The 13,639-nt window shown below is 40.3% G+C and overlaps 2 protein-coding genes across 3 annotated transcripts; both read right to left on the bottom strand.

The window, feature by feature from the left end:
- Positions 1-661: 661 nt before the first annotated feature.
- LOC147179430 (peptidyl-prolyl cis-trans isomerase FKBP1A-like) lies at positions 662-4,166 on the bottom strand. 2 transcript variants are annotated; one of them, XM_086067695.1, is made up of 5 exons: positions 3,993-4,166; positions 3,824-3,871; positions 3,656-3,697; positions 2,014-2,126; positions 662-1,463 (listed from the first exon to the last, which is right to left on the bottom strand). In XM_086067695.1, exons 1-5 carry the CDS (start codon positions 4,027-4,029, stop codon positions 1,335-1,337), a joined length of 369 nt encoding a protein of 122 aa, XP_085923821.1. In that variant the 5' UTR covers positions 4,030-4,166; the 3' UTR covers positions 662-1,334. The 2 variants fall into 2 exon arrangements, with proteins under 2 accessions (XP_085923821.1, XP_085923822.1); XM_086067696.1 differs by lacking the exon at positions 3,656-3,697 and having other exon boundaries at positions 3,993-4,159.
- Positions 4,167-5,064: 898 nt separating this feature from the next.
- On the bottom strand, positions 5,065-11,697 carry nsfl1c (NSFL1 (p97) cofactor (p47)). Its single transcript, XM_086066870.1, has 9 exons — positions 11,545-11,697; positions 10,236-10,336; positions 9,536-9,616; positions 8,753-8,918; positions 8,577-8,672; positions 7,774-7,883; positions 7,505-7,642; positions 5,945-6,115; positions 5,065-5,823 (listed from the first exon to the last, which is right to left on the bottom strand). Exons 1-9 carry the CDS (start codon positions 11,644-11,646, stop codon positions 5,661-5,663), a joined length of 1,128 nt encoding a protein of 375 aa, XP_085922996.1. The 5' UTR covers positions 11,647-11,697; the 3' UTR covers positions 5,065-5,660.
- Positions 11,698-13,639: the final 1,942 nt, after the last annotated feature.

The raw sequence follows: 13,639 nt of genomic DNA, 5'->3' as shown, positions 1-13,639 counted from the left end.
TGTAAAGAATTGTAACGTCTATCTGAGTGTGGGCAGGTCTGGTGATTGGCGGTTGTAACTTGTGTCGTCAGAAAATATGAAAGACCAAAAGGCTATTACAGTTCAAATGTTGGCTCAAGTTAGTGAGTCTGCGGACCCTAATTTCATGCCCAGCAAAAGTCTAGCAGAAATCGCAGTCGACTGTGTGCATTAGTTTTCTTTCTTTTTGTATTCTGCTATTCTGTTACAGAATGATGACAAATATAAAAATTGCCACATTTTTTTTAAAGGGAATGCTTAGCTACATAGTAAGACTAGTGTAAAAAAAGGTACCAGATTTCACCATTTGCAGCAACCACAATTTCTTCTTCAGTGACACTCCACCAGGATCTCACCATTGTTGGATAGTCAGAGAAAAATATTTTAGTCATTAGAACAAACAATGTAGGGGGAAGGTCACAATTTGACGCCCCAGCTGCCTTATGTGCACTACATTTCAAGCATTGCCCCCCTAAAAATCTAGAGAATACTAACCAATTCTTTCAGGCTAAACTCATCTAAAGTTTGCTTTCATGCTTTAAAAGGTGTTAAAAGACCTGAAAGGCTTTGTCTGCAAATACCCCAGAGGCAAGAGGAAAAAAATGGAGGGTATCCGCCGAAATAAGTTGTGGTTATCTTGAACTGCTTTCACAAAACAATTTTAATAATAAATAATAATGCATCGGATTTATATAGCGCTTAATGGAATGGATACATTATTCATGCACTCTTACTTAAGTAGCCACAGCTGTCCTGGGGGCAGGCTGACGGAAGCGTGGCTGCCAGTGTGCGCCTACGGCCCCGCCGACCACCACCAAACATTCGCACCTTACATACACCAGTGTGAGTAGCACTGGAGGCAATGTGTGTGAAGTGTGTGAGGTTTAACACACACTGTTAATTTAAGTATATTTATTTGCAAAACAGACAGTAGTTGCAATAGTTTGCAAGTTTGAAGCAACACAACAAAAACAATTAGCTATGTTGATGTACAGAGGATCCTCGGTTTACGACAGTAGTATCGACATATGACAATTTGAGGTTGCTTAAGAATATGTGGCTCAAGGCTCACTCCATTACTGTTATGTACTTTTTTTTATTGTATTGCTTCATATTTATGACCCACAAATGTATTTGATACAAATATCTGTAATGATCATTTTACGACTGCAGTAGCACAGATTAGTGAAATAAACTACAGTGTGTTATGTTACTGCCATTGAATTTTAAAAAATTGTCTCCAAAATATCTAACAGGGTATTTAAATAAAATCAACACACACAAAAATTGCTGCGTGACATGATTGTGGATTCATCTCATTCTAGACCAAGCAGCTCAACGTCAAAGATCAAGGTGGCATTGGGGGGGATGAGGCCCGGGTGGCCTTTGGTTCCATAAGCATAGTCAGGCGAGCATGTCAGCTTGGCTCGCTGGCCCACGCTCATCTGGAAGCGGAGAAGAAGAAGCATCATTTTTGAAAAACAAACAAAAACAGAGGACTTTTTCAATTTGATCAGATAAATAATGATACTTTGTATAGATAGATGATGGAACTGTGACAGCATATTGATGAAAATGAGCAAATGTACTGATGATGTTGTGGACAGTATATTACAAACCCCAGTTCTAATGACATTGAAACAGTGTGTAAAATTGATTTGCCAATTATTTTGAACCTATATTCAACACTGCAGGCCATAATACAGTACAAGGACAAGATATTTAATGTTCAAACTGATAACCGTTTTTGTTTTTGTTGAAATATTTTTCTCATTTTAAATTAGATGCCAAAAAAGCTGGAACAGATGCGGAAGTTTGTAAATTTCTGCCTACGCAAGACGGCTGTTTGATTGCAAGATTTATTTATTTATTTTTGCCTTGCAGCACAGGAAAGCGCATGGAAAAGTGCCGTATGCCGTACGAGTTTCATATGAACGTGCATAACTGTATACCTCTTGGTATAATGAGTTTCTGACTCATTCACCCTCATCTCACCTGCGCCACGCCCTCGTCCCAGCCCCGTATGACCTCTTGCATGCCCATCCTGAACCTCAAGGGCTTGGACCTGTCGCGAGAAGAGTCAAACTTGCGTCCGTCTGGGAAGAGGCCTGCAAATATGAAGAGTTATAAAACGCACAGCATTCCAAGTGCAGAGCAGCTGTCTACACGCGTGTATTAGACATGGTGTTATTTATTCATCTCCTCAACATTGAATCTAATGGAAGTCGTTTATACAAGCAGATACGTTTGCTACTTCCACATGAACTCTCTTGAGCTTCATTGTGGGTGTTCACAGCTAGTGACTCGTGAGTTAGAATATCCTGTTTCATGCTAAATTTCAAGGTTGCTTTGGTTATCCTGAACACGCACAGGAACCACACAGGATATGATGTCATAGGTGTTATGTAAAAAAGAAAAAAAAAAGAAGAAAAAAAAGTCAAGGAAGGAACAGGCTTTTGATTTCGGACGATTTTTCTGGAGCCCAAAATGGCAAAGGAAGCACAAACTGGGCCATGTTACATCATCTTGAAGCAAAAAGGAGCTTGTGTTATAGTGGGAGGAGGTGAGAACACTGCACCAGTTCTGGCAAGCGAGAACTGTTGTAAACAAATGCTGCATGTACATTATTTACACAATGAGAACAACTAAACAAACCCACTACGAGTTAATTATGCTCAAATTTGCCAGGAATTAAAATACATGATGAATAAAGGCATTTTAAAAGTTGAAGTCAACCTGTCAGAGGCTCTTTTTTTTAGGGAGCAAAATCAATTTTTATTTGAGAAAAAAGTGAGAAGTGAAGAAGACTATACACAGGGACTTATATAAAGTAAGCAGCTCCAGCGTCATGATTTGGCCACATTTAATATTTGGTTAGCACTAGAAATGTGTTGGCCCTTTTAATGTTTGCAAAATACTTTTATTTACTTTACAATTGCCAATGATTTCATGGAAGAAGAAAACAAGACATGTCTATTAAATCTATACAAATGTATTTGCCTATTTTTATGTTATTTAAAATAAAACAATAATTTAGGGACCTAATGGGAAAAAATATTAACCAATTTCAGGGTGGCAAAAAAAATGAAATTATTGGAGCCAACATTACAGGATTATTGATCATGTAAAGGATTGTTAGACTATATAAAACAATGAACCAAATGTGGCCCGCCAGCCATATTTTGCCCATCCCTGGGCTAGCACCACCAGAAAATGTGGTTCCATGAGTGTTCAGTGCATGCATAATACACTAAGCCGTGAACATTTTCACATACAAATGACGTCAAAATGTTTTGTCAAAATATTTGATCACTTTTTTAACATGGACTTGCAGCTACAGTTGATAACGCTGTACTGTGACTGTAATATACATGTCAGGCCATAGTTGGCAAAAGGCCTGTCCTTCTTGGTCTAATCCAAAACTACCTTTTCAATAACCTACATTCTCTTATGCATAATTTATGATTAGAATTATATGTAAGTCTGACATACATATTACATACTGTAGAAACATACACATATTTTCAGTATAGTAAATAAACACTGACACAGACTAGTCAAAAAACAAGAGTAATTCATGCCCCTTTAAAATATTTTTAATTGTCTCTATTTAAACTTCAACATAGTTACTTGGTACCAAGACTGGATTTTTGGCTATGAAGTAGAGCTTCAGTGTCATCTGGCATCAGAATGTTCCAGAGTTGAGAGCACACAAAAAAAAGCAAATTGGCACGTTGTAGTGAATAATGGCGTGTAGGTTCCACATTAAATAATCAAAAACTAATATTTATAATACTGTACTTACCGACATAATGCACCACACAGGTCTGCCCCTTTTTAGGAAAAGTTCTTCCTATGGAGGATGCAAAGGAATAGTAATGTGATTCATGTTACAGGAATGATGCATTTGCACCCATTTGTTAAATAATAAAACCATTTTAAAAAGAAAGCGAGAAAAGGTGAACTGAGCTTACCGTCGCCGGGACTGATGGTTTCTATTTCCACTCCCATGTCCTGGCCGCCCGTTAGATCCTTACCAGGCAACACCAGCCCACCAGTGTGTGTGCGTCCTCTCAGTGGTTGCAGTCAGACTGCACTGCAGTCTGCCTTTTCAAGCAGCCTTCACTAGTCTGCGTGGACAGCAACTTGTCAACTTCATGATGAACATCCTTTCCGGTCTCATTCTCCAAAGTAAAAGCTTTTTGGGGGGAGGTGGGGAGTGCACATCTCGGAGAGGGGGAAAAGAACACTTTAGTTTCAAGATAAGAGTGGTCCTTAAATGTCCAGATTTGGTTATGTTTTGACTCCTTAGAAAATAATGGATGTACTGTATACAGTGTTGAGACGCTAGGTGGTGGAGCGGAATTTCTTCGTAGCCGCCGTTTTTGTCTCAGTGACCGCCAAAGCTGCGTTCTGCTTTGCCAGCCAGTACCCATCAGCAGCCCCACCGGCCCAAGAGGTCCGATAGGGCTTGATAACATCCCTCACTGCTAGTGTCCACCAACAGGTTTGTGGGTTTCCACCACGAAAGGCACTGACGACCACAATAAGGCCACAACTCCCGTCAATCATGGTCCACTTGGACGTCGAGGTCCCTGCCTTTGGCCGCCATCCAGTTCTATACGCACCTGACCTCAGGGGCCCCTCCCATAGGTGGTGAGCCCATGGTAAGATGAAGAATGGAAGTGCTGTGGTCCCACATTATGTGTCCCCGCCTCACCACTATGTCCCCCTATTTTTTTTTTAATGCAACACACACACACACACACACACACATTCATTTTTGGGTGGGGTCACATTCACGGTGTAGGGGTAGAGTTCACCAGTCGGCGAGCTGGCGAATTCAGTAACAGGGTTGGGTTTCACTAGGTACACTGGCGCGACGACCGGGACCTTTCACTGCCAGGCCTGTGGTTAGGGTTAGGGGTACTGGCATATTAAGATGAATCAAAAATATAGTTTGGCATTTATTTCAATACACACAGACAATTTCCAGACATCTCTAAAAAGTATTTCCCCAAAATATGGAAAACACAAGACAACATCTTTACACATAAAATGAATTTATTTTCTCAGAGGTCCAAACGTATTCCCATGTTGCCCCAGGATGCATAGATGTCCACCGTCCACAGCTACAAGCCAGTGTTTACAATCTACATTATGTACTCTTGTTACTCAATAATCAGTTTATATTAATAACAAAACAATAACTATTGCTGATGCCACTCGAAAACAAAATCCTGCAGTATCACTGGGATATTCATCATACACTGTAACTCAAACAAGAAAATAAGGATTTGGAGGATAACTCTTAATTAGAATCAAAATGGACGCTGTTGCAGTTTGTCGGTTTGTCCTACTTAAGCAATGGGAACCACAAAATAGGCCTATGTCGACTTGAGAAATAAATGAGAACGTGGTGGGCGCCATGTAGATGATGTCAAGGCTAGAAAAATGGCAACATCTCTTCTTCGGCGTCATCATGGACGAGCGATCGATGCTAGGGATAATAATTCATTTTAGAAAACAAAAATGAGAAATTAAGAGGTCCAAACAGAAGTCTGTGTTGTCTCCTCCTCAAGAAGGGAGGGGCAGCAGGTTTCAAGGGGGTTGAAAGTGGCCGCTGGTCTTCGCTTCCACCCTCATTGTAGCCGCTGCACAATGACGGCGTTGAGGAGGTTGGCCTGCTGAAGCGTCTCGCTCTCGTCCGACAGCTCCCTGTTGGGGAAGGTGGTCATCAGGACGAACGCTGTGGCGGCCATGGTGGGCCGGGCCGCCACCACAAACTGCCGCAGGTCCGACACCCTGGTGGGTGCAGAGAAGCTCAGTATCAGAAAAGCTACACCTTCAAAACTGATGTCAGCAGTGAGTATCAATGACATCTGATGATAGCATGCCACGGTTGTTTTTATGATCTCTGCGGTACCTGTGGGTATGGTTGAATTTTTGAATCAGCTTGCCGCCGTCTGCCAGTCGGATCTGAATGTTGGTGACGGGCTGGGAGGTGTCCAGGCTCACGGAGGTGCTGGCCTGGACTTCGTTAGCCACCTGGTCCTGCTGAGAGGTGGCGGGAGCTGAAACCAGCTCTGGGGCGGCGCTGAAGAAGAACACATGCACAAACATAAAACCATCAGCACCATTTGCAATATGTTCATTTATCATTCATTCTTGCCATTTTCAACTGGCAAGCAAAAACCAAACACTAGACATGTGACCTTAGGCTGTGCAATTAATCGAAATTCAATTAGAATTATTACACTCCACTATTACAAAATCAGCATAATCATAAAAATAAAGAGTATTAACTCATTCACTCCCAGCCATTTTCATTGAAGCAACCCCCTTTGCTCCTGGCAGTTTTACTGGATTTTGACTGATTTTGCGAGGACCACAGAATATTGCGTTCTATTGCTAAAAAACATTAAACCTACCAAAAGAAAGATAAGAGTCTCTTCTTTTATCAGCAAAAAGTTTTTTTTTTTTTTATTTCTACCCGTTTCCATTTTGCAGCAATTAGCATTATAATATAGCCAAGTTCTCCAGAAAAAAAAGAAAGAAAAAGAAAAAGAAAAAAATAGTTTCATCATTACTCACATATCTGTTTTAAACTGTAGGAAAAACAGCTTGTTTGCAACATGGCCTTGGTTGATCTTTTCCGCTCTGCTGCTACCTGCTGGCCGTTTTTGTAATAACTACCATTTCTTCAACTGTTCTCTTCCGTTGAGAGACTGCATCAAAGCCTTCTGTATGCTCTAGCATTATAAAAAGCATTAAAAAAACATAAATATGTCTTTGGAACACTTAAAACTTTTAAAATAAAACGCATACGTTTTTGGGAGCAAATTAGTTAATACAAATTTTTGAGTCGTTTAATTTATACATTTGCACCTTTTTTACATTTTAAAATAACTTATTGAATAAAATTTGTTTCATCCAAAAATAACTTGCATAATTATAGTGTTTCAAATAATTTTATTTGTCTTAATATTTTTTTAACGTTTAAACATTTTATTGTTTTGTACCCAAAAATAAATGATCGTCTTAATCGTGATTTCAGTTATTACCAAAATAATCGTGATTAATATTTTCTTCATAATCGAGCAGTCCTATGTGACCTATTGTTATTTTTTTTTATTCTTCACATTTTCAATAAAAAAAAAATACAAAATAGAAATCTAATTCTACTTTGAGATGAACCAGAAGTTTGGTAATGAGTAAACTATGTTAGATGAAAGATAGATAGATTAATGGGACTATTACTTTGCATTGGTGGATTAAGCTGTCCACGATCATAATTCTACTTGGCTTGTATCAAGTGAGTGAAATTAAGATTAGTGTGTAAATCTCTTTTCTAAATGTGCATTATGGCAATGTAGGTTGAGCAATTATGGCATTTAAATAAGTTTCCGCTCCACTAACACTAAATCAAAATTGAAGGGGAAAAAAATGTGACTGAAACCGCAAAACAAATGCTCCTAATTCTCACCTTCCTAATTTTTGTCCTCCTCCTCCAAAGGCTCTGAAGGCTATTTTAGGTTTGGTGAAGTCCTCGTCTCTGTGGTCCTCCATGTCCAGGTTGACTTGGCCCCCACGTGACCGCTGCCTTAGCTCTAAAGGAATCTCCCTGCAGCATGACAATGACGCTCGTCAAGGTGGAGCAGCATTTTGTGCGTGTGTTTTACAAACGTGCGACAATGTGTCACAACAGAAACATGTGTCTCTTTCATTCAACGAGTCTTCCAAGTGAGTAATTACCCTCTGCGGATTGCCTCGAGGAAGTGAGCGTTGCCAGGATCACTGTAGTTTCGGAGTTCGCCTTCATCCAGACTGAAACCTGTCTTCCACAGTTTCAGCACTACGTGCACCTAACATGGGGAAAACAAATACAATCAGGATGCAATGAAAATAAATGACTGATTGTATTTGAGAACATACAAGTGTGAAATGTACCAGGATTGCAAAATGTTATTTTCCCAAGAATTAAATATGAACTGCCTAACCTGAAAACAAAGTAATAATTGAATTGAAAAAGGCTGATGAAAAACCTTCACATTCAAAAGCAAGAGTGTGGCAGCGTGACAAGATTTCACAAAAATGAAATTCTGTCAGAATGCGGAGTCAACCAAGAATTTTGAAAATTGGACTTTGGCCTCTGGAGAAATTATAAAATGTTTGTCTGAAAAAAATGGCTTTTGGGGAAGGTTTTAGTGTGATCACCTGCAAAAAAAATCTGGTCTAAAAAGATTTAGAGTACAAGAGTATGATTTCTCAACAGATCTGAGAGTGAGAGAGCTGCCCAGGCCTATGAGTGAGGGAACTCTTCTTGGTCACTGTCCAGGGGCAAGACCCATGACCTGCGACTGAGACTGGGCAGCATAATCCCTCTAGAATACCGTGATAGTCTTGAGAGTTTTATTGTACCCTGCACAGGTGCATCATCATGCGCCAGATGTAGCGAAGCAGCCGCAGGACATAACAAAGCTGCCTTCATGTTTCCCAGTAGGGACAGTGTTCTTTTCGGAGAACGACATCAATAAAAAATGTTTTTGCCTACTCACATCCTGTTGGGCGTTGGGATCGCGTCTCCCAGCAGAAACGTATGCCGACTCCTCCTCAGGTGCTCCTCCTAGCCTGTATCCACCTCCATCGAAGGCCTGCAACATGACAAGACAATGCGACATTAAATGTTTTTCAGTTTTTAGGTTTCCATATTTTACGTTTTTCCTTCCTTTACTTTTGCTCTGCTGGATTCTCCTGCCCCTTTCCCACTGCGCTCCAGAGGCACAGCTCCGTGTTCTTTGGCCCCTTTGAACAGATCTTCCACCACATCATTGGGACTCTTCTTTTTAGGGGGCCCGACAATTTGCTGCCCGCTGCGTTCTGATCCGCCTGCAAAGAATCTGGTGGGAGGCAGATCATAGATTACCCAACTATAAGCCAACAGTTTTAATTAGTCCTCAAAAGTTAATTTGTTCAGTTTTTTTTGGTAAAACAGTCAATTGGGAAATTAACACATAACATAAATTCTGTAATTTCAGACGGTAAGCCATACTTTTTTCCATAGTTATAATGGTCCTGTGACTTATATTCAGGAGCGACTTGCATATATTTAGATTTGAGCTCAATGTTGCTTACTATTTAGGGACAGTCTGGATCACGATGCACAGAAACACGAACAATGTAACAACATTTAATTTGTTGACTGGTACTTTGTCCCGGTCTCCTTTCATTTGTCCCGTTTTGCTGAATGCGAAAGTTGGTTGCACATAACCCAACTTGGGATGGGTAACGAAGTTAGCGTTTTTTTTTTTTTGGTATGGACCGAGTCTGCTCAGTACTACTGAGCATCGATTCACATGAACTCAAAACTGTACTGTGGCTTGGTGCCTAAACAGATCCTTGGAAGTTGTGACTGTGCAAGTGTAGGATGTGGCAATTTGCGCACAACACTGACATAACCCACTCACACATGCATTTACACACGTTGAAAATACATTTGACGGATTACATGACTGACCTTTGACCTTCCTCCTCATCACTTTCTTCTTCTTCTGCTTCGTGCATCAAGTCTCTCATTGACGTCACTCGGTGCTGCGAGCTGGCGAAAGGGGTGGTGGTTGGGGGGTGTTGAGAGTTTTGTTACATCAAGCTACCACTACACATTAGTGCACTTGCACAATCAAAAACGGAATTGATTCACACTAAGGTTCAAATGTTCAACTCTGACTTTGGACCACCCATTTCAATGCGTAATTCAAGTGATGCGAATGCAACATATGAAACATCCTGCATGAATAGAAAGCAAAACTACACGTAAACAACTCTACAAGCAACAACAACAGTGCACAATAATACACCAGAAACTTTTGACTGTTACATACTGATAAGTTGATCTGCGTGTTTATATGCACTCAGTGGGGCAAATATATCTGAGCTGTAGCGTGTTTGTATCAACTATACACTCTTGGAAGAGTTGTAATTCTGATTCCAAGACATACAATTCCGTGTTTTTTTTTTTTCTATTTAAAATCCCATGATGATGACACATAACTAAATTGAGCCATTTAAGGGCATTTATAAGGCATAACTGTAATAAGGCAGGGTAAATTCAGCTCGAGTCAAAACAAAACCAATCAAGGAGCTGCTCTGAGTTCATGCAGGTGTACTGGACATTATGGCTGAATCATAAGTGTGAAAAAAAGAAAATAAATGACAACCTTGGACCCGTTGATCTGGACACTGACAAGCCTCCTTCAGGGAGAGGCATTGCCACGATGTCATCATCAGCTCCATCCTCAAAGAAACTACCAAGTGCCAGCTGTAACAAAGCAAGGAGAGGAAGAAAAACATTCAGTCATAAAATTAAGAGATCGAAGCCAATCACATAACTTTAAGGTCTCAATTTAAGCTACTGTACTTATCTGTGCTATTGGGGGGCCAAATGGGACCATGCACTTCCTAACCAGATGTGTGAAAAATATGGACATAATACCTATATATGGACCAAATATGTGCTCTTAATAGATTTCCTTTTTGAAACATTTTTGCAAAGCACGTTAGATCAACTATCCTCACCAAACAGCAAAAGGTTCGAAGCAAACAATCACATACTGCAATTTTACCCCCCAGCGCATACGGTTCTTTTGTTTTTTTTTAATTTTTAAGGGCAAAAACTCATTTTGTATGTTTCTTCACAAAAATTAACACTACAAATTGTAGTTAAGTAACTCGAGAGTGCAATTTCTAGTTTAATATTAACTATTGAGTCTGGGTATTGGCAATGCAGTGATTCTGACTGCGCATTCTACTACTTGCCTCGTAATGCTATACATATATTTTTAGAGTGAATATTGTGCGTTTCAGTGTGACTTCCTGTTCTTGTCACAGTTTCTCAACTGTTGTTTTCTTATTGGCCAATGAGGCAGTTATTTGTGCCCCTTTGAAGTCTGCATAGCAAGTCGCTACACCAACTTGATTAGACCAGAAAGGGAACGTTGTTTACTTGCCGAGCCAGTGTTGTTGAAACTTGGATTAAAAATCAAAAGAAGCCCGTCACAGTGTGAGGTTCTCTTAGAGACAAATGCAGTACACTAAAAAAGAAAAAAAAAGGTCACCCTCTCTGTTTTGATTAGTGCACGATCGCCTCCGCTTTTTGACGTCATCTGTACTTTAAATACTGATACTAAACGGTCAAAGTAGCAACGAACAATTGTGTCCTAAGTGTTGTAGGCTAACTCCAGGAGCTAGCTAAACAGGCTTGAGACAAACCGGTGCCACAATTAAACGTCTAGTATCACAACAAAAGTGGTGACATTTTGAAAATCCGTGTCTATTGCAACTATACTCCCTAACTGGATTTTCAACAGCCGCGGTGCTGAAGATTCGGGGCTATTGTCAGTCAGTGACTTGCATAAATTACCGGCAACACACGCTAACATTAGCCGGGCAGCTATCTTGTCTGTTGTCTGATCTACATACATCTCGCAGAACACTGCTACCGGGTGCCCATCAGCCTAAAACCCGTACCTGCAAATTCCAACCAGCGGACTCCAAGAAGAAGCGGGCCCTCTCCTCGTCGACATCAGTTACAGCCACGAACTCCCGTACAGACTCCTCTTCGCTCGCCATTTTGATTTGTTCGTCGGCACCGCTTCCGCTTTCGGCTCGGAAACAAGCCACCAACATCCGTTCCTATTTGGTTCCAATCCACGCGTCACAAAAATAAATTATTGACTGACAAACAGGACGATATTAATATTTTCATTAATAGTACTCATCTTATTTTTGTTAGCTTTTTTTTTTTACAAGCAAATTTTTGGTGTTATCTGTGCTGCAAGCATACGTTTGACCACGAGATGGTAATGTGTCCTCACATGAAAGGAGACCACAAAAACCCTCGTCCAGAAGTATCGTCATAGACAATGTATTCTTTAACAGTTTTAATCAAAGGGTTGTGATAAATACAGTCACAAGCCTGGATTATTAAAGTGTCTTGCTCAGTGCGTTCATTTGTCTGGTGTCTTCCTGTCATGAATAATTGTTTACATAAGATTAGTATTTTGTGTTTTCAAAAATGGAAAATTGACTGTTTGTATATGAATAGGTAATTCTCTGGAGTGTCTGTGTGAAAATACATAACCAAATTTTTTTTTTAACCCTTATGTGGCAATCAACCTAACAAAAGTTGGACTTGTAATTCACCCAGCTGTATATGGTGGGAAGAAGGCTGGTGTACTGCATTAGAATGGATCCAGATCAACTATGCCTTCTACTTCAATACGTGGCAAATCCACATCTATAATGTAAAAACCGTGCCACAGTTTGGCCTTACAGGTGCTAGTTCACAAGTAAATGAGCCCCTGGAGCTTGTTTATCTGAAAGCACCTGTGGCTAAAGCCAAACTGGCGGGGTTTTTACTCTCTGGACCTGTATTTGCGACCTCTGTCTATCTCGGTTGTTTTTCCTCAGGCTCTTGAGTTTTCTCAAATCAAATTAAGGGTACAAGATGGTGGCAGAGAGTGATAGTATTTTTTTTTTAACAGATCATTACCACCACCACTATTAGGTTTGTACTGACATTTTTAACAAATATGACAAAAGGTGATTGCAAATTCCCCTCTAGGTTAATGGGGCATATGGATGGTATTAGAGTTTACATCTCATCCCTTCCCTTAATCTCATGCCATCCCATGTCATCTCCGTTTTAGAGTAGGGTGCTTCTACACAGCAATCCTCGCTAATTCCACATTTGATCACACTTTGTAATCCCACTATCATTTTTTTAAGTGTGAAGCTCACCTCTTTGACACATTAAAGAGAGTTAATTCCTCCTGGAGGTTCTTTTTAATACTCCACAAGAGAGCCAATCCAACACTAATAAAGAGGTGGTGGCTGATACGGTGTTCATGTCTCACTGTTGCCCGAGTAAAGGTAATTACAGCCATCTTGTAGTGTCTATTTGAAATTCAGCTTTCAGTTATGCAAGCGGAGCGCACACCCAGCTTTAAATTGGGAGCAAGTCATCTATGTGGCTGTCACTTTTGAAGGAAATATAATACACTAAAAAAACGAAGTATTGAAATAAGAACATAAAACAGCATACATGCATCAGGAACTATGGTACATATGAAAAACAGGCATAAAAATGCAAAAAAAAAAAAGAAGAAGAATGCATCAATGTGATTAAGCAGCAGTTTTATATTTTTCACCCTTCTTTTGGATATTCCACCTTCAGGGTACACGTGGTGAGGCAATAGCACCCAGATACATGTCAATGAGGCAAAGATGCAAAAGCCATGAATAGTTCAAAGAGAGGAACTGTCAATCAATAAAGCTATTTAGTTTAGCATGAAAACAAGGCCTAGGGGACTAATAAGATTGTGTGGCGACCTTATGTTCTCTTTTCCTAGGGTGGGCACTGGGCACAAGTTTTTGTGAGCTTTTCATTACTTTAGTCTAAGGCAGGGGTGGGCACACTCAGTCCTCGAGGGCCGGAGTCCTGGAGGTTTTGGATGTTTCCCTTCTCCAACACAGCTGATATATGATCAGCTCATCAGCAAGCTCTGCACAAACCTGATAACGATCCTGTTGATTGGAATCAGCTTGTGTTGGAAGAGGGAAA

Source organism: Leptonotus elevatus, chromosome 2 (assembly GCF_054856555.1).
Source record: "Leptonotus elevatus isolate MCC_2025b chromosome 2, RoL_Lele_1.0, whole genome shotgun sequence".
Classification (NCBI taxonomy): Eukaryota; Metazoa; Chordata; class Actinopteri; order Syngnathiformes; family Syngnathidae; genus Leptonotus; species Leptonotus elevatus.
Note: the sequence above shows the minus strand (reverse complement) of the source record. Positions and strands in the feature narration are given on the sequence as shown.